Source organism: Tinamus guttatus, unplaced genomic scaffold, assembly GCF_059628265.1.
Source record: "Tinamus guttatus ecotype Peru unplaced genomic scaffold, ASM5962826v1 Tinamus_guttatus_pri_ptg000180l, whole genome shotgun sequence".
NCBI classification, from domain to species: domain Eukaryota; kingdom Metazoa; phylum Chordata; class Aves; order Tinamiformes; family Tinamidae; genus Tinamus; species Tinamus guttatus.
In genome coordinates this window covers 1,848,137-1,868,634 of record NW_028288714.1, presented here as the reverse complement: position 1 = coordinate 1,868,634, position 20,498 = coordinate 1,848,137, and the positions used below count along the sequence as shown (strand labels likewise).

General features: G+C 39.7%; 1 protein-coding gene across 1 annotated transcript in view; it reads left to right on the top strand.

Annotated features, from left to right (window-relative positions):
• ABCC4 (ATP binding cassette subfamily C member 4 (PEL blood group)) overlaps window positions 1–20,498 on the top strand; it is a 133,988-nt gene that overhangs the window by 16,428 nt on the left and 97,062 nt on the right. The window contains exons 5-13 of the mRNA XM_088523307.1: window positions 2,000–2,089; window positions 2,544–2,707; window positions 6,789–6,914; window positions 9,358–9,607; window positions 12,240–12,344; window positions 15,610–15,699; window positions 16,195–16,386; window positions 17,881–17,975; window positions 18,096–18,182. Of these exons, the coding sequence (XP_088379433.1) occupies window positions 2,000–2,089; window positions 2,544–2,707; window positions 6,789–6,914; window positions 9,358–9,607; window positions 12,240–12,344; window positions 15,610–15,699; window positions 16,195–16,386; window positions 17,881–17,975; window positions 18,096–18,182 (1,199 nt within the window). The remainder of the gene's footprint in view (window positions 1–1,999; window positions 2,090–2,543; window positions 2,708–6,788; window positions 6,915–9,357; window positions 9,608–12,239; window positions 12,345–15,609; window positions 15,700–16,194; window positions 16,387–17,880; window positions 17,976–18,095; window positions 18,183–20,498) is intronic.

Genomic DNA, 20,498 nt, shown 5'->3' with positions numbered 1-20,498 from the left:
GACAGGGGGCCGACACTTATTCCAAGGTGGCAGCAGTTTTTTGCCTGGAATTGATCCGTTGTATGGTCAGCTCTCCCTTTTTCCTCTGCTTTCGAATTAACGCTTTGGGGCAGGGAGAGATTAAAATGAGTGGGAATACAGAAAATGGAGAATTGTTAAAAAATGGAAATAGGGTCAATGCAATTATGTCTGGGGAAAAAAAGATGAATTCTAGACAGACAGCAGGAATACAAACTGCTGTCATTAATTCATGTAAATAAAACCTATTTTCTTTGAAGAAGGGTTCTTGCTGGGAAATACATATGCATGGCAAACATATATAGAGAAAAATCAAGCAGCTTGTTGTGCTGAAAACAGATATTTGGCAAATACAAAATAAAATACAATTTCAAGTTGCAGTTGCTTTCTAAAAATGTGTGTAACTTCCTAAAACATGTAGCTCCGGTCTTTGGTAATCTTTTTCATCATCAGGATAAATTTAGAAATGTTATGGTCAAAACAGTGTTTAAAGACACAGCTGCTGGACAGCTAAAGGAGCAAAAGGGGACATTTGGGTAGAAAAGGGTTATGTGAGTGAAACTCTCCCTTTCTGTTCAGTGTTGCCATTTCCTTCTGTCCAGATAGGTTTCAGCCTGTCTAGACCCAGGGAAATGTGAGGTTCAGCCAGGAAAATGTAAAGTTCATTTCAATAGTTTTTTAAAATTATATATATCTATATCTATCTATCTATATCTCAAAAGCAGTTTTGGAGGCGGGAGGGCAGAGGAGGAGAGCAGCCTGTGGCCTTGCTGTGCGTGGCCGTGGCGTGTACGTCTGCGCCATCAACGTGTACGCAGCAGTAGGGGCTGCAGAGGCCCCCGGGGGACAACGTCCCCAAATACCGGGTGCCTGAACTCCTGCTCCCACGGGCTGCAGGTCCCTGACAGCTTTTCCAGCAGCTTTATGTGCTTGGAGCTTTGCAGTGGGTTAAACGCAGCAGGAATGTGGATGTGCTGGGGCTGCCCTCTGGTCGAGAGGAGGCCGAGGGCTGAGGACACAGTAATAAGCACTGATCGTTTGGAAGGGGCCAAGTAGACCTGCTTTGGAGAAATCACCTGTTTTGCTTTCAGGAAAACACATAGCACATTTTGTTTGTTACTGTTACTTGTGCTACAAAATGGTGCTTTTTCCTTTTCATGGCAGGCTGCAGGGTTCTGCCCCTTTGAGTTATTTCGGTTTGGATCTCTGCAGTCATGTGCAGACTGCAAAATCCAGATATGTTTTGTGGGATAATTTTATAATCAGATACTATTTTCTACTTATTAACTTATTAACCTCTAAATATTTTATATTTTTTTACTGCTTTTCATAATATGTGCTAAGCTTTAATATAATCCAGAAATTGTGATTTCTACAGACCCTTTGACGAGCCAACTCTTACATTAGTTTGTAAAAGGATTTTAACTCTGATCTACAAAGGCAGAAGGCACAGCTCGCAGTGTTGCTAAGAATTTATAATGTAGGAGTATAGCTTGACTCATTGTCTTCTGTGGCGAATCTCAGTCAAAAAAGTATTCTCTTGGCTGGTCAAACCTTGTCCTGACTTTCATGTAGCCCTGGGGCAGAGTTTTCCATTCCGGTGTTGCACATACAGTCCTAACGTGAGGGCAAGAGAGAGCAAAGGGAAGGTTACCAGATGTTTTGGTTGTTTTTAATAACTACGTTGGTAGTTTTCCATTTTTAATCGCTCTGGGAAAGTAAAGATAATGTTTTTATGGCACTTTTTTTCCCCTCCACCCAGTCCTTCTCCAGACTTCTTTTGTACGTTCATCTTCAGGCTTTTCTTTGAAATATCAACCCAACCAATGCGTTATTTCGCATTCTTGAGTTATAGCTGAGAGATTCTCAGGCAAAAGCTACAAAAGGCCTTCAGTTTTTGTTCCAATAAGGTGTTTGTGGGTTCAGTCTTTGACTGTGCTGTGGAAGCTGTGGTAATTCTGGACTGTTTTCCCTTTTTTAGGCACTTCGTCTCAGTAATGCAGCCATGGCAAAAACTACCACTGGTCATATAGTAAATCTTCTTTCAAATGATGTGAACAAATTTGATCAGGTAAGAAGTCAGATCTCACTGAAGGGGGCTGAAGGTGAAGAAAAGTTACAGAGTTTGAGTATTTTATTCACGGCTGGTAATAAAAGTATGAATGTTTTTCCTAGTTGTTTCTCAAACATCATGGAAAAAGAACCAGTGTCTTGAAATATGGGGGAAAACGTACTTGTTTCTCCCCTTGGGTGTTTTCCTGCTGTTTTCAATGTCTCAGAGATAGGTCGGTGCATGCGGAGAGCCACAGTCTAGGTGGGGATTTGGTTGCTTTCTGGAGCGCAGGCGCTTCCATGCAGCCCCCGCGCTGGGGTCCCTGACTCCGGCGAGGGTGATTCCCGAGCCCTCTGCCCGAGGGTCTCGGCACTTCCTGCAGGCAAAGGTGCATTTTCAATGTGGCATTTTGGGGGTTTTATTTTTTGCTAAAGCTGACAGCTTGATTTTTGTTTCTTAATTATTTGTGTAGGTAACGATTTTCCTGCACTTTTTGTGGGCTGGACCAATTCAAGCTGTAGCAGTAACAGTGCTTCTCTGGATGGAAATAGGCCCCTCGTGCCTTGCAGGAATGGCAGTCCTCATCATCCTTCTTCCTGTACAGACCTGCATCGGGAGGCTCTTTTCTTCTCTAAGGTAAGGTCGTGTGTGCTGGGCTGTAGCCCCTCTCTCTGGGGTTTGAAAGTGGGATGTCCTGGATTGTCTGGGCGCTCGATTGACTCCAGGTGCTGCTCTGAGATGGACCTCTGTGTGGTGAGGCTTTTTGCTGTGTCTTCGGGGTTTGACAATATTTTTGTTAGCCACTAATGTCGTGTTTTTGAATTCCCGCTTAGGGACTTGAATCAGCGGTCTATCTTTAAGGGAGGCTGCAAATCCCTAATGCCTGTTGCCAGTCCTGTACTTTGAAGAGTTTGGTTATTTCCATTATTAATTGCCCTTTGTTACATACTTAGTAGTGTTATTTATCTTTGTTGCATTTTTCTGTTCAGGGTGAACAGAACATCTTCTGGTTGCTTGGATAGAAAAAAACTTTTTTAGTGAGTGACTCCCTTTTTCTTTCAAGTTATAGCTCAAGGGAGTTTTTCCAGTGGTACTGAGGCTGGCACCACTGCTGCCTGGCCGGGTATGAGAACAGATATGAGAATCACCAAGTCAGAGCAGCTCAAGGGCTTCCTCCCCTGTTTGTAACCACCGTGATGGTCCTTGGCTGTTAACACTCACCGAGTGTTTCTTAAATAGTCATTAAGTGTCCTCTGCCAAGTTCCTAGCTTTATATGATAAAACGTGTTTTTAGAACACTTAATTCTTTCCTTACACGTGCATTTTTTTTGCCTATGCAAAATGTATGTGTAAGTTGTATCACTGTTGTTTAGCGGGGAGTTTAATTGTAACAGTTAAAATACCTAGCACTTAAATGGTGCTTTATCCTTTGTGTTCAAAATGCCTGTCCAAAATGCTAAACCTTATCATCCCCATTTTACAGATAGGAAACTTGAGCTATGAAGAAATAGAGGACTTATGTCAGGCGACAGTGAGAAAAATATCTTGGAAATAATGTATTTAAAAAGTTTGTCAGGATCCCTATAATATTTTTTTTTCTTCCAGCTATTAACAACCATTAGTTGCTATTAACAACCACTAGTTTGGCTGCTGTGCAAGGGAAAGAATTTCTTAAGCAGAAAAAAACCCTTTGCCTGCACACATGTGCACAAATCTTCGTAGCCCAGTGAATGGAGAGAGTTAATGGAAGCATTAAAATGAATCCCAGCCCTGTCATGATGTCTGTGTTCACATGGCAGTTGTTGGGAATCTGTATGGCTTTAAGGAAATGGCCAATGAAGAAGTAATTTAAGGATTAAAGCTTTTGCTCAAATCCAGGCACACTCCGCGTGGCAGCTAATTTGTGCTAATATTCAGCATTATTCTTGCGGGCCAGCGCTGCAAGCTCCTGTGTGCATAGAAGCTCGTGGTGCAGACACTTCCAGTCGCACCAGAGAGGTCAGAGCTTGCAGAAATGGACTCAGGGTTACGTGGAACAGTACGCACCATATTACGGACTGTTGCTTTTATCTGCACAAGTACTAGAAGTTGCGCAAAATACATAGGTTAGGAATAGTTTAATTGTCAAGCTGGAGAATGTTGTATGTATTCATCAGAGTTTGGCCCTTTCACTACTTTGCCCAGTAATTGTAATATTAGCATTTAAAGTACTTCCTAATCTGTAAATTATATCTTTTTAAAAGAAAAAAAATGCTGCGTGTAAATAAAAGTGCTGTAGGTGTCCCTGCTGGAGCGGAGGAGTTGGACTAGACGATCTCTAGAGGTCCCTTCCAACCTCAACCATTCTGGGATTCTCTGTTCTGTATGTGTAGCCTGATCTTGTTTTACCTTAACATGCTTGGAACCTGTTGAATATACCTTACGGAAAAAAAAAATGACCACTTCCTTGTAATTAGTAATTACTGACACAGAAAGGTGGTCTTGGGCATTTGAAAGAGCCCTTGGGAAACTTTCAGGTCCTTCAGTATTGTGCACTGGAGCATGCTTGGTGCTTGTGTGCCTCCCAGGTACCCTGGTCTGTGCTTGCTCCTTTTTTAAATGGAGTTTTTTAAACTGGTAGCGTTTTCCACCACTGCACTCGGTAAGCCTGCCTGCTTCACCCCACTGCAGCGTCACTGGGATGGCTCCAAAGCTCTCTGGTGGCCCAATGGCCAAATAAGATTTTCTAATGTAGAGGAATTGAAAAGAAAGTTGTAAGAGGATGGTAATTTTGCTTTAACAAACTCATTTTTAAATTTTCCTGCTGACATGTTACTCTTTGAGAACTGTTGCTTTTTTTAATCTACGGCAGTTACAAAAGAGAAGTACATTCATTATTTTTATATATATATTTGAATACTCTTCAATCTACTGTTATCTGCAGACCAACTGTGTAAGTTAGGTCTGAAAGGTGATTGTTTCAAAAGATTGGAGGTGAGACAGGTGAGAATTATTATTTGCTGCACGGACACAAGCAGCATATTCTAAATGTTGTCTCTTGTGGTGGTGGTGCATTTATGTGGGGGAAAGAAGGAGGAGCTCTCAAACTCATTGAGAACTTTTTTCTTTTTTCTTGTTTTGTTTCTTTTTGGAAAAAAAAAAAAAAAAGCACTTGGCAAAGATAATCTTGTTCCACGTCAGTAAGGTTGGTTTAGGCTAAGCTGTCCTCAGTCTTCCAAAGAAGCCTCGATGACATTAGGGCCACTTTCCTGTGTTTCTTCCATCATTTTTCATGCCCATATATTTCTTAATACATCACTTTGGTCATCCCAACATTTCTGAAACACTGGCACTGAGGAGTTGATTTAAAACGCCGGGCAGTCGCCTGATTTTTTTCTATGCAAGTGCTTTGAGTGTGGCCGCTGCTTCCAGAGCACCTGAGAAATTTTAGGGGGTAGGTTGAACTGACAAGACACAACAAGCCAATTTGAAAAAAAAAAAAAATGTATGGTTTCTAAACCATACAAACTTTCATTGGCTATATATAATATAGGAAAGAAGTTGCAATTTATCAAACTAAGATCTACTGTAGGCAACTCTATATGCAGAGTATGTTTGTATGCAGGAATGAATTAGAATTGCCACATGACTTCTAACTTTCAGTGCTTTTTTCCCAAATATAATTGTGATTTGATTATATAGTTACACACACACAAATACACACACTCATTTTCCAATTTATTCATCATTATAAATATCATGCAGGACCAAAATATTAAAAAATGCTGTTAATTACAAATTTTCTTAATGTTTTAGAATGATAAGCACATATATGTTGTAATTTCTTTTTGCTTTTTGAATAAATGGTGCATATGTGTATATACACACATGCTCACACACATGCACCTACACTTACACACAGATTTGAATTTCAGCTCTTCTTAGTGTGGAAACTGTTCAGTGATGAAAAATGCCTTGCTCACAATCTCTGTTCTGATAAAGTAGGAATGTTGGTTAGCTATTAAAAGCCTAAAAAATCAATGCAGCCTTCTATCAGGCAAAAAAGATGACTTTATTCTTTGAACATTAACAGCTTTTACTGCATACTTTGACTGGTACTGCTCACAAAGCAAAGGTCTTTTTTTCTTATTTTTTAATTTTTATTTAAACAAAAAGGTGTCTAGGTTTGTGTTCTTAAATTGTACCTGAGACACGGGTATTGAGTGATCTGCCTCAAAGAGAGTTAGCCTTACCAAGACACAAACAGAGACCTGTTTTTTTTGACAACACCAAAATAGCCTTTTGAGAGGTGTTTATTTTGGCATTTTAAAACCCATTTTTAAAAATACTTTTCTAATTTTGGTTTAGCTCTAAATTCAATATTTGGTTGTATATATTTAATGGAAGAACTTCATTTATTTTCTACATAAATATGTTGTTTAAAGAAGCCTATGTATTGTGTGCATGTACTGAAATACATTGTGTGCATGTACTGAAATAATAAATTGTGCACTGATTTAACTGAATATGCCCAATATTGTGAATACAGGCGTATCAAATTTTTTTTGCTGTGTGTCAAGTGTATGAATGTCAAATGTCAAATGTATGAAAAACATTTAATGCAATTAAAATTCCATGAATCTTCTTTTCAAGTAGAAGTAAAAACATCCATAAAATGAATGTATTATATGATAATAGTCCTTCTTCTGAGAATCTTTTTATTTTCTTCTGATTACAGAAGCAAGACAGCTGCCTTTACAGATGTCAGGATTAGGACCATGAATGAAGTGATAAGCGGTATGAAGATAATAAAGATGTACGCTTGGGAAAAATCCTTTGCAGAACTTGTGAATGGTTTAAGAAGGTAATCCTGTCAAGATACATCTTCTTACATGATATATATGTATATCTATTTCCGTTGTTACAAGTCAATAAATAACTATGTTGTGCTTTGAAAAGCATTTCGCTTGAACGTCTGTGTGGCTTTTTATAATCCTCTATAGGAAGAGGGAAGGAACGAAATTTTTTTTTAAGGAGACAGAAAAAGAAAAAATCCTTTGATATTTATAAATTCTATTGCTTGCTGTAATAGAATATTTCTAGGTAATAGAGTTTATGCAAAATCTTTTCTCTTTTCTGTTTCCTATAATGGAGGTTTTTCTTCTGATGTGTTTATGGAATTTGACTCTTTCCCGAACGATAGCATCATCAGATAGTATTTTAATTCCCTTAACCCTGAGCCTTTTGAAGTGTTCTCCAAAGCATCTGGAAAGGTGGTGATAAAAACTTAGTGTTATATCTGTTTTTCAGGCACTGTATACATGTTCTTTTACTTGACAGTATGAGAGCATTCAGTATTAAGGGGTAACTGTAGGAGTTCTGGTGCAAATTTCCTATCAATTAATTTTGGGTTTATGTCCATTACTTGTCTAAGAGAAAGAGATTGTCATCCTACTGTGACTTCTCTGACTTTGTTTTTTCTTTTCTTTTCTTCCTTACTCCTTTTTAATGACTCTTTAAATGTGCAAATTTGCTTTTGTTCAGTGAGCAGCTTTTCCCCTGCTCGCTCAATCTCTTCCTTTTGCTAAATATCGCATCCTGTGCTGGTTGAATGTTCTCCATTGGATATTCTCCATTGAGCGGTGGCCTCATGCTCATGCCTGGAGCCAGAATTTCTTTATTGGTAACTTCCCCTATGAGAGAGTAGATACCTAGGTTTAGTGTCTCATTAAGTTTAGAGGCTTCCTATTTAATAGCGGGGTTAAAAAAGAACCTCTTCCAAAAGGCATCCTGAATCCTGCTACTTTTCATTGACAGCACTGTGGAAGCCTGTAGCTAAGCCTTGAATTCAAACATCCTTTCCCAGTATTTACACAGTGACACTTGACAGTCATTGAGACAACATCTGAACTCTCATTTATTTGTTTTTTTCCTGGGGATGTCCATATTAGTTTCCTTTGATTTAAATCTGTGCCGTAACATAGTACAGTCATAAAGCTAGGACGCAGGTAGACTGTGATTTTTCTGATACTTGTGGAGAGCAGAACAAAGAACCCGACGATTATCCACAGATAATGGGGGATTATTAAGGATTATTAGAGGGTGGGAAAAGGGTTTCATCCAGGATTGCAGAAGTAATTGAATTAGGCCCAATTCAAATAGTTTATCTACAAATGTTCTTTGAGTGTACTTTGGAGGAGATCAGAGACTGTGAGCCCTTAAGCTGAAAAAATAAGTCTTTGAAACTCCCTGAAAGTCTGTCAATTCAGCCAATTTGGCAAGTAGAATGGAAAGTTGCTTAACCAGTTTTCCAGTGGTGCTTCCTGCGTCCTTCTCTGCATTAAGCGAGGACTTGATTTGTTTCAAGTGGTATAATCACAACTTGAATTTCTACTCATGGTGGATAGTTCCGGGTGGAAGGGAAATCAGGATGAGCAAGGTTTTCTGTGGGAATTGCCAGAGTGTTTGGGAAGAGAAATTAGGAATTGTTTTAGTAGAATTTATTCTAAATTAATTTAAGCAGATAAAATTGGAGTGTATGTGGAAGGAGCAGGTTATTATGGCTCTCTTGAAAAATGGTTATTTTAATAATAGTTTGAGTTTGATGGCAGCGCATCTACAGTGTGGCTGCCATCAAACTTACACGGCAGATGCCCTGCAAGTGCAGTAAAATTTCTAGGATCTGGTTTGACCAGTCAAGCTGAAGTTTAGCAGGGGTGGAAGCTGGAAACACATCCATCAGCAGCTTCTTGGGAGCTCGGCGGAGCCTGGTACGTCTGTGCACTTTATCAATTACGGTCAGATAGGGCAGTGGCCAGCAGAGCAACTGGTCACAGAGCAGTATTTTCTGAATTATGAACCAGAATTCCTGGAGCAAAAGGAGGCAGGAACAGTGTCCACAGGGAGCAAGAGGAAGGAATTAGAATGAGATCAGATATTGCAAATACACTGATGCAGCTTGAGGAAGAGTAGATGATTTATCAGTGGATTACAGAGGCTAAGGCTGGACTCATTTCACACGAAAACATAAATAAAATCAAAACAACAACAACAAAAACCTCTCTGTTTTTCTTTAATACCTGAGTAGCTTCAGAAAAAACATCTTTAAGTACTTTCCTCAACTTGTTAACCTCTTCTTTTTTTCTGTCATTATCTACCATTTGACATACTTCCTTCATGGTTACTGTGGAGTAACCAATGAGCTGGGGAAAAAAAAGGCTATCAAAGTAAAGCCTGGGAGTGAGGTTTCCTCATCCTGTTGCTGAGGATGAGAGACGGGTGTGAATATTTCTATTTTGCATTTTCAGGAAGGAGATCGCCATGGTTATGAAAAGCTCCTACCTTCGCGGGCTGAACTTGGCCTCTTTCTTTGTGGCCAGCAAGATCACGGTGTTCATGACGTTCATGGCGTACGTGCTGCTGGGCAACGTGATCTCGGCCAGCCGCGTGTTCGTCGCCGTGTCGCTCTACGGCGCCGTGAGGCTGACGGTCACTCTCTTCTTCCCCGCGGCCATTGAGCGAGTGTCCGAAGCGGTGGTCAGCATACGACGGATCAAGGTCTGGTCACCGGCTCTGCGTGGGTTATGGGCTTGTTCTCTTCATGTAATAACGATTCGACATCACCAACAGAAGCAGCTTTGTTTTAGTTTTGCAGGGTTTGGAATTTGTCATGAAGTAATCTACCTCCAAACTTGAATGTGTTGCTGTGTCAAGTATGGGGAAAACCAAAAACTACAGGGCAACTGTGGAGCTGAACTGTGTGAAGAAAGTGTGTGAGCGCTCTTGTAGCAATTTTTGAGCCAAGAAAAAAAACGGTGTGCGGATGCCCAGATACGTTGGGTTTGGGAGTTGTGTGCCTGGAAATATGGAGGCCAAAAAAAAAGCAGATGGGAGACAGGTTGCCAAGAGAGGTTGTGGAGTCTCCTTCTCTGGAGATCTTCAAAACCCACTTGGACGCAGTCCTGTGCCACGTGCTCTAGGTGACCCTGCGTGTGCAGGGGGGTTGGACTAGATGATCTCTAGAGGTCCCTTCCAACCTTAAGCATTCTGTGATTCGGTGACACAGAGCACATGTTCCACATGCACTGCCGCATCGGGAGTGAAGGGCGGGCACGGCCCCCAGCTAGTGTCTGAACTCCTTCCAGTACGGAATGAAGACACTACAAATGCAGAAAGAATGAGCATCGCTCGTGCTGCTCTTGTAGCAGAGGGGCTTTATTTTATTTGGTTTTGTTGTGTTGGGTGTGCTGTTTCGAATAAAATAAGTACACAACAGTTTGCTGAGTGTACCAGCAGTTTAGCGTGAGCTGCAAGAACAAAAGATTTACATGCAAATTAGATTTTTTTTTTTAATTTAAAACTTAAATTGCTAGGCTACGGAAATACACACTTAAAGCATGTCAGCTGCTCTAGACCTTAATTTTGTGAAAAATCAGTTTAATCTAGTCTGGAACCAGAAAAAGACAAGCGCCTTTCATGTAATCGTATGGCAGTGTCGCTGTGTAATGTGTTGATGAAAGAAGCTGAATTCTCCTGTTAAAATTTCATATGCTTGAGTGTAATAAATCAGCTTTCTTGATGTTAAATTTGCTAATTGTACTAAGCCCACACATAAAGGGCACCTTAAAAAGGTAATCTTTGCCCTTCAAAGAAGGGTTTGTTAAAAGTTGATGCAGATTGTGTTAGAAAATGTTAATGACAATCGCAACGGCTACTTTGTAGGCAGTAACATGTATTATTACTGCTTAAAGGAAACTGCGGGAGAGGAGAACGTGGCTGGGAGTGCTTGGTGCTGCGTGCTCTTTTCCGTCCTTTTCCGGGGAGAGGTGTTTTGGCTGAGGAAGGTGCATTAGGAAGAGCAGAAAGACACTTGGGCAGAGACAGTGATGGATGTATTCCTTTTTTCCTGTCCCAATTTCCAGTGTGTCCTAGGCCATATCCCAAGATTTTGCTTCTAACGGCCTGTCACTGTGATTCCTAAGGAGGGTTGTTAGAAACCAGCTCCAAAATCGAAGTCCATTGGGATAGTTGAAGAACTCTGCTAATGAAGCTGTAGTGTTCTTGGGACAGTCACCCACTGTTTTGTAATGAAGCACTAAGATCAAGGTCCTTTCCTGAAACACAGCAAGAGCTGTTGTTTGTTCCAGAGGCTTATTTTGGCAGAAACTATAAAAGGAAGATAAAGTTCATCTGGGTACAAAAGACATGGTTTCTCTCTCAAGGATGCGACTGTATCTCAAACTGACGTTTGCTTTCCAAGTTGGCAATTTCATTTTTCTCTGCGTGGAAGATTAATAAATACAAAAACAGTGCAAGAATGTTTAAAGAGAACTTAATCTAAGGATTAAAGTTTTTTGCCACTTTCATAAATCTATTACTAATGTTGATTTTCCCACCAGTATTTGCAAATTTTGGAATTAGCCATCTTGTTTTCTTCATTTGTATGAAATTTATTTGCAATGTTCCACCCATGGTGCTGTCACCATTTTGAATCCCATGACTAGCTAGACTTTATACCTGATGAGAAAGCTACTGCTGTCAGAAACTCCTGATCCGGTCCTGTATTAGAAATGCAGAAAGAATTGAACAACAGGAGTTTGTTGCTCATGGCTCCCATATTTCAGCTATCGTCTAAATCCAAATCATATTTTCAAGGCCGTTTCTCAAGCCGCACACCCCCATACATATTTAGGCTGAGTTTCTTTTCCTGTCTATCACCTTTTTAACCTGAGTTTTCCTTTAAACACGTACCTATTAGCTCCCATCTGTCAAAAACAGCACTTGGCAAAGTCTTGCTATCTTGTCCAGAGAGCTCAGACTTATATAACTTTATATATATATATATATTTCCTTTTGGCGAAGATGCAGGCTGTTAGTTCAGTACTTATTAACAGCTTTCTATAGTGTCCTCACAGATCCTTTAAGCAAAATGAACGCCAAGTCTTTTCTCACCGTGAAAGCAGTGCAGTGATGAGGTGCAGGAGTTAGGGCTTTGTTCCTTCTGCAAAGGAAGAGAGGATCTAGTTAGAGATGGCTGTTCAAAGGTGTTGAGTGTTGCTTTGGAAATAAGATTTCTTCATCAATGTGTATTTTTTATAAATGTATATTTTTGTATGCTGCTTACAGAAACAGGGGCGTTCACTCCTTAGTCTGAAATTAAGCAATACCCTGTGCTTTTCTTTCCTTGCAGAATTTTCTGATCCTTGATGAGGTTTCACACTTCAAACCACAACTGCATAGTAGTAATGAGAATGCTGTTCTTCATGTTCAGGATTTGACTTGCTATTGGGATAAGGTAAGCTTGTTTCTACTGAACACTAAGAGTATATTGATGGTGCTGGCATTTCAAATTTACAGAGCAGTACATCTGTATATAGTGTGCTGGTGTTTTATATGCTGTTTTTTTATACATGAGAAGCCTATTAGTGTGTTAACTCTATAGTATGTATGGGAAATGTATATATGGGAAATAGTATCAAATGCTTATCAGAAATAGCTTTTCCTGAATCTTAGGAGTAAGTAACTAAACTTCTATGTAAAAAATGGCATTGCGTTGTCTAACACCGCTGTAGTGTAGCTCAGATGCTGAATTCGTAATTAAAGGCAGGCAGGTCTCCTGGCCTAGAACCAGAACTATTTTGTACTCCCATTACAGATTCGAAGGCTTAAGAGACTAAGCTGTAAGTATTTGTTACTCTGTATTTTAATGGCTGTAGTTCAACTACATATTGTCCTTTACCTGAAGTGCACCTAAACCACCAAAATGTCTAGAAAAAGGGACAGTGTACAGGTATCCTTTTCTTTAAATGCGGCAGATAGACGTTCTCTTTTTAAAACCAGAATTGCTAAGTGGCAGTTTGTGATGAATTGGTGGAGATGTTACAAGCTGTCACCATTGTTGCTTAAAAAAAGCTATAAAGGTTGCAGTCTTCATGAGAAGACATGAGAAATATTGGAAGCTCTGAGCATGAATTTTGCATATGAATGTACAGCAAATAAGACATATAAAATCCTTCTCTTTGTGCACTCTTACACCTGCTGTGGCTCAAGAATAGAGTATGAAGATACATGTGTGGATCTACCTAATCATACTACTCGGCAACAAAAGTAAATTGTTACTTTACATTGATGTTTTACTTTCTCTGAGCTGTCTCTATGAAAAAAAAGTATTTCATAGACATCGAAAAGCTTTTTTTTATTAATTGATATGAAATACTTGATGGCTGATATGTTCTAATGCAAAATTGAATGTATTTCTTAGTCTTTGGTTTCTCACCAAACCAACACTGGTACCTGCATTAGCAATCCATAGGAAATAGTTGCATAATACATCCATAAAACATCTCCTCTTTTTTTTTTTTTTTTTTCATGAGAAGCTTACGTAATCTCAAGCATGACTGGAATTACTAGTTTGCTTCTGCCTTTTTCTTTTCTTTTTAATATTGAAAAGCCTTTATGCCTTTTTCACTTGGGTATTTAATTGAAATGTACACGGGTGAAGAATACCTCAACCAGAGCTATTAGAGAAGGTCAGAACACTTCTCTAATGCTGCAAAATGATTTTATAGGTGTTTAGTGAAAAGATAAGCTCTGAGAGAGAGGGAGGAGTTATGAAAGGAATAAAACAAGTATATTATAGTTTGTGATTTAACCTGCCTAACCTGTTACCCTTACTGGTCTTCTCATTGCTCTTTGTCTGTCTGTTTAGCAAAAATACATCTGGATAGTAATTTATTTTTATTTTTAAAGATTATGAGCCAAAAGAGATATTAAAAAAATAACAAATCCAAAATCACTGGAAGTAAAAAAAGGGATTATTAGATAGGCTTTTAGGAAAACAAGTTAACATGGTGTATTGCGGTTTATCAAAAGATAAACAAAACCAATTAAGTTATGGTCACACTCTTGTTTTACAAGGCGAGTATTATCCGAGTCCCACAGCGTGATTTTTGGTTTGATAACCAGCGGGGAGCTCAGGATTTGGAGTTCTGGATTCTTATCCATGTACTGTTAGTTTACAAGGCCGCCTGCCTTTTCAGCCAAACAACCCTCAATTTAAATGGAAGCCAAATGTACCCCAGGACATTTTAGGCACCTTCAGAAATGAGAAGCCTAGGTAGTGTAGTATTTTTATGGAATACGTGGTCTTAAAAGCCCGTAGATGGAGTGAGTGACTGCTGAGGGACGCGTGGCGCGCGCAGGCCCGGCGGAGGGCAGCAGGCCTTTCCCTCCATGCTCCCCACACCGACCTTCCCTTCCTGGTGCTGCGCCGGAGCCCGCGTGTGGGACCCTGCCGTGACCTGGGTCCGAGGGATAAGACAGCAGAGGCGGCATCGCCGCTCGTGCGGGCTGTTTTCCGGCAGCTCTGCTCCCCTGACAACCTGCCGTAGCGTGAGGCAGGATCGAGCTGCAGCAGGAGGAACATGGCGCGCGGGGAGAGCTGACCGGGCACGAGGGGAGCCGAGATGTCTGGGGGAAAGTAGCCATCAACATCAGTTGTAATCCAATTTAAGTACCATGGTTCAGTGCCTAAAAATAGGTATGATGTATTCGGGGCAAACTGTTTTTAATTATGAGGAATGCCGATTTGGAAAAACACCATGTCCAAGCGGTGTCTGTGGCTTGTGTCACGTAGCCTGCCTTGGTGCTTTCACATAACGGGGTCCGTGACACCTTGCGCTAGCGGAGCCCCTGGGCTGTGTACCCTGCCCAGAGAAATGCAATTCGTGGTAAAAGCCCGGGGGCAGCCAGGAGAGAAAGGAAAAAGCCCCGTTGCTGCCACCTCGTGGGGAATAGTAGTAAAAGGATAGAGAGGTTGCAAAGTCAAACACAGGAGAGAAAAAAAAAATAATAAAAATAAAGGGTGGATTCCTGCCCTGCACTCCTAGCTTTGGGTGGGAGCTCAGAAGGGCGGCGTTTTGCTGAGTCTGGGCTGCCCTGGTGCATCCCCTGGTACATCCCCTTCCTTTTCTTTTTTTAATGCTCCCCTATTTCATTTCAGTGTCATGCTTTGTGTGGTATAAGATGCGTGTGAAGGCCAATCCTGTTAGAAGGATGTTCAGCTTTCCTGAGAGAGGGCTGAATCAGGCCCTTAGGAATTAGCGCACAGCTATTAAAGGCAGAGCATCCTTTCTTTTCATAAGAAATGGGCTCTTCTTTTGCAATTACACCTTCATAAGAGAGGTGCAAGATATGTAGGGGAAATAAGTGTGACACAGAGGGGAGAGATGCTGAAGAGGCAACGGCAGACAAATTCTGGGTAGTGTATTTACATGCGAATCACCCACGAGGCATCTGTCAAAAGCTTTTGAGAATCTCAGTTGTACAAGAACGTGAACCTAACTGTGTGTGTAACATTTTAGCACTTGCGCTTAGGGACCAGTGTCTTCTGGAAGAGTCTGTGAGTTACTGAAGAGGCAAGTTGTATGCCTGAAGATATGGTGGGGTTATGGGTTGTTTATTCATAGTGATTTATATGCATTGTTTTCTGCTTCTAGAAAGTTGTTTTGATGGTATATATTCCATAACTGATGAAACATAACTTTTTCTCAAATCCGTAGAGTTTAGATAGCCCAACTCTTCAGCAGCTTTCATTTACTGTCAGACGAGGAGAATTATTGGCTGTGATTGGTCCAGTAGGAGCTGGAAAAGTAAGTCTCAATTTTTTACACTGCCTTGTCTGTTTTCTTTTGTGGATTTGTTAAACACAGCTAGAAAGTTACAAATACACATTTCCTTTCCTTGCATAATAATACACTTTACGTCAAGGTAATGGACATGCAGAAAGGCAGATGCTCGTTTTGAGGTGGGAGGTATGGTTGGTAGTTGCAAAGTGCTTTGCGCTTTGCTTCTAGCCTGCATGTAAAGGCTGCTTTGTAGGCTGTCATGCTCATAAATGTTACTCGCGATCGTGATGCGGATTGTTTAATGCAATCAAACTGCTTCTGAAAAGCTGTCGAAGATATCAACAGATTCTGTTTTTTGAAGTGCTACTATCAGGAGATGAAAGTTCAGATGGCACCCAGCTTTTTTCAGAACCTATCTGGAAGGCTTATTTCTGAATGTGCAGTTGGGAGGCAGGTCATTTCTGTCTCTTACTGTTTTTTTTATTATTATTATTTTTTCCCCTTCCAAATCTTTCACAGTCTTCACTTTTAAGTGCTGTGCTTGGTGAGCTGCCTAAAGAGAAAGGACTCATAAATGTTTCTGGAAGAATCGCCTATGTTTCTCAACAACCTTGGGTGTTTTCTGGTACAGTAAGAAGTAATATACTGTTTGACAAGGAGTATGAGAAAGAAAAATATGAAAAAGTTCTAAAAGCTTGTGCTCTTAAAAAGGTATGCTTTTCTCTGTGTATTTTATTTTAAATGTTTTAATTTTATTGTTCTTGTGGACTTCTAGCACAATACTGTTGCAACCAGTAATACATTATTGCATTTGAAATAAATTCTGTGTCTCGAAAGAAATTTGTGTAATTATTTGTGACATCTCCATGTGAGCACATTCTTGTAATTCCTGATAACTTCACTAGAGGGAGATGTAGCTTCTGTGAAGCTCAGACAAATTTAGGAAAAATGTTTCAAATAATTTCATAATCACTTCTAGTGCTGTTGTTTGTTGTTATGCTAGATATGTATGTTATTGGGTGTAATCAAAGATAGAAGTAAACTTGCGGACTAACACTGTCATTTGTTTTGGAAATGCTATTTGTTTGTTTGCTTTTTAAAATAAATTTCATGTATACCATGTATGCATTGCTAACCATTATCAAAAGAACCTTAATGTTTTATATTGGAGAACTCGCTGAGCCCAATAGTTTTATGAAAAAGAACATTTTTGGAAGGTCTGTGTGTAAAGGAGTTTGTGACATGAGGTATAGAAGAGAATTAAGCCTGATTTGTCAAGAAACAGACATTTTGCTTGGCAGCTAAAAAGGTTTTATGCAGCATGTTATGATATCCCTGTCAGCAGCAATACAGGTAAAAAGCAGATGGTTACTATGATGATTTTTTTTCGTTTTATGGAAGGTTTTTACACATAGTAGTTTTAACATCTTCAACTGATATTCAGTCTATTGCTGTTGTCTAAACTTAAGGTCTTAGTGACTTTAAAAGATTGCAAGCTGCATTAAAAACGCTTTGTATTTTATGATGGATTTATTTTTGTAGTTTTCTTGCAAATTTATGGATCTTAAAAAAGCTGTGAATAGACTTTCGGAATATGTTGTTTAGATCAATATAAAGCTTACATATTTTGTAAAGAAAATATACATTACTGTGGTATGGAACTTTATTCATATTTTCTCTTGCCTGTAATCCCAAGAATTAACCAATCTTGTATAATGAATGGCATGGATAGGATGCATTGCAGTAAGAATAAAACTGATATAATTCTTAGGGATATTGGCAAATGGAAAATAAGTACTTTTTACTGGTAGTCCCCGTTCAGTTTTATTTACGGTGACAGCTCGTTATGTGTAGTAAAAGCAATAGAAAGTTAATTTATTGTTGTGTGTAGAGTGGTCTGAATGATCAGTGAATATTCCATATGATGCCAAGAATAATAATGCGCTTCCCTCTGGCCACAGCTATAGAAAATGTGACTTGTTAGATCTGACTTATTTTTCAGTTATTTTAATGATCTTTTGCTGAAGGTACAAATCCCTTAAATTATCTGTGGATATTTCATCTTGTGTGGCACTTAATATTTTAATGTGAGATGATACCTTAATACTATTTGAGTAAGGAAATGTTAGGTTGAAGTAGATTTGTTGGTTTTTGTGGTTAAAATGATAAAGATTTTTACTTGCTGGATGTTTTTTATGTCTACAGGACATGGAATTATTAGCAAATGGTGACTTAACAGTAATAGGAGACCGTGGAGCTACGCTGAGTGGAGGACAGAAGGCTCGTGTAAATCTGGCCAGGCTAGTGATTTTTGCTGCTTCTAATATTTACAGGTTTGGGGGAGGTTTTTGACAGAGATTAATAACTAAAATAAACAAGCATGAGAGTTTGTGGTACTGACTTTTGTTTAAACCTTGTAGAGCTGTCTATCAGGATGCAGACATCTATCTTTTGGATGATCCACTGAGTGCAGTAGATGCTGAAGTTGGGAGACACTTGTTTGAAAAGTATGTTACTGCTCTATTTTGATTTAAAATCATTTGATTTCATTTCAAATTTAATTTCACTTATTTTCATTGTATTGTTATACTCTCATTCCTTGCAGAAGGCCTTTTCTTTGCAGGGAAAATAATTCTGTTTACAAAACTTAATGCATTCACTTCTGCATTTATTTATTTTTTTATTTTATGCATCCAGAAGATCTCCCTCCCCTTTTCTTATGTGTCTTGTCATTTTATTCATTATTTTAAAAACCGTGTAGAGCTGCTTTGAAGATACTATATACTATAATGAGAATTATTCTTAAGGGAATATCTGCCTTTTTCTTGGGGGGGAAAATCGGATTTCATGTGTCGGTATTGGATTTTATTAATATTAGCTGAGTCAAGAATAATATGCGGTGGAATTTTAAATCACTTCTTACTTTGCTGCAGCTTTATTTGCGTAATAATAAGCACTTATTTCAAGTGGCTAAAGAAAAGGACAGAACTTACTTCTCTTCTCTTGAGTGATCTTTTTCATTTCTGTTCTTGAATGCTTGAAATTTCTCTCAAATATGTGAAAGGGGGAAACATGGCCTGCCAACTAGACTGTGGAGAGCAGAAGTAGGGAAAAGGAGAATGTATAAGCTTACCATAAAAGAGAGGGATATTGGCATATTCCGAGAGGGATGTTCTGAAGAAATAGGACAGTGTTCATTAAAAACCAGGTTCCCTTTTCAGTAAATATCCTCTTGACCCTCCCTCTCTCTCTTATTTCAAACTGTTTAATCTACAGCATAGAGCACAGGAAGAACCCAGGTATTCCAGCCAGTGTTTCATTCTTGTTTTGTTCATTGCCTGCTTGTGCCTCTATCAAAAGGTCTGATGTAGAATTTATTAGAAGTGGAAGGAAACCTCGGATTGATTGAGCTTAGTGGGCTTCAGTTGAGGGCCTAAATGAGAGCGTTTCCTGGAGCACACTTGCATCTTCCCTGAATTCCCACTGTACAAATACATGAATTAATTTGCTTTTTCTGTTATTCCCTCCCCTCACTCCTAGGCAACTATAAAAATCTGTTTTGCAGAATTGGTTGTAGAATTTGCATTGACTAGGGTTACAGGCATGTGCTTTTCTCCACCTGGGGAAGCTGTCGATACCTAAATTGGAAAATTGTGCATCCTGTTAATGTTTATGGTTTCAAATCTGACCATCCCTCTAAGGCACCATCAAAACTATATTTTACTTTATTGATTTCTTAAAATGGTGACTATTTGGTTCCAAGAGCCATGGGTAAGAGCTTTGTGCTGCACAGGTTTATGTTAATGACTCTACGTGGGATCATTTTCCCATTCCCGGACTGATGCCTGGAGGTCACTGCTTATGTATTTCACATATTTTACCAAATTTCTTTAGGGCCTGTTGAAACTCCCTAGGTAGCTGCTCTCTGTTTCTGTACCAGATGGCTGTACAGTTCCAGCTTCTGCATGTACGTGAGGTGCACGCACCTGTGCTGCCAACCTGCGTCTACCCTGTTTAGGTCCTGAAGAAAGTGCAGCAGCGCCTTGCAGGGGAGGTCAGGCTCCCTCTTCAATTTATTCTGCTTTTTGTGTGAGCCGTGACAGTGTCTGCATCCTGCTGCAAAACCAGAAGTGTTTTAATTTTTTATTGCCAAAACAGTAAAGTGCTGGAGAGCATTGCTTGACTACTGTGGTGTATATTTTGCTCATAAACAAGGGTAGATGAGGAAGAATAAGGAGATGAGCTGAGAACATCTGAAACTCTTCTTCTAACACTGTGTTTGCTTTGGTTTGCCCCTTCCTCCCCATCTCTAGGTAAGTTTAAGGTAAATGGATACAAGTAGCATGAAAGCTTTTCATTGGGAGAACAAGTTGCATGGAGTCACGGTGACAGACACCTGAAGACAGTAGCTTGTTAAAGAACTTAAGGGAGGAGGGTCTCTAACAACCAGAAGTTGCCTCTGAAACCTCCATGGCAGGTATAAAAGGTGTTGGGGAGAGTATGGAGAGCGTCGTATTCCATATACAGCCTTCACTAACAAAGCTGGGCATGTTTTCCGATGGGCTCTGCTTCCTGGATAGTGCAAGAAATGTGAGGAGAAGACTTGGGCAAGGATGATTTCTGAGAATATCACGCTGAGGAATGCCTGAGAGGCCACTTCATACAAACTGCCCCTAGGAATCCAAACCGCAAGGCCTAAAACAATGGCTGAGATGGAAGAAAGAGAGGGTTATTTAATGAGAATCTGAAATGGATATTGTTCTGTTCCCCCGCTCTTATTTCTTCTTTTAATCTTATATTCATGTTTAATTTCTTAGAAGTGT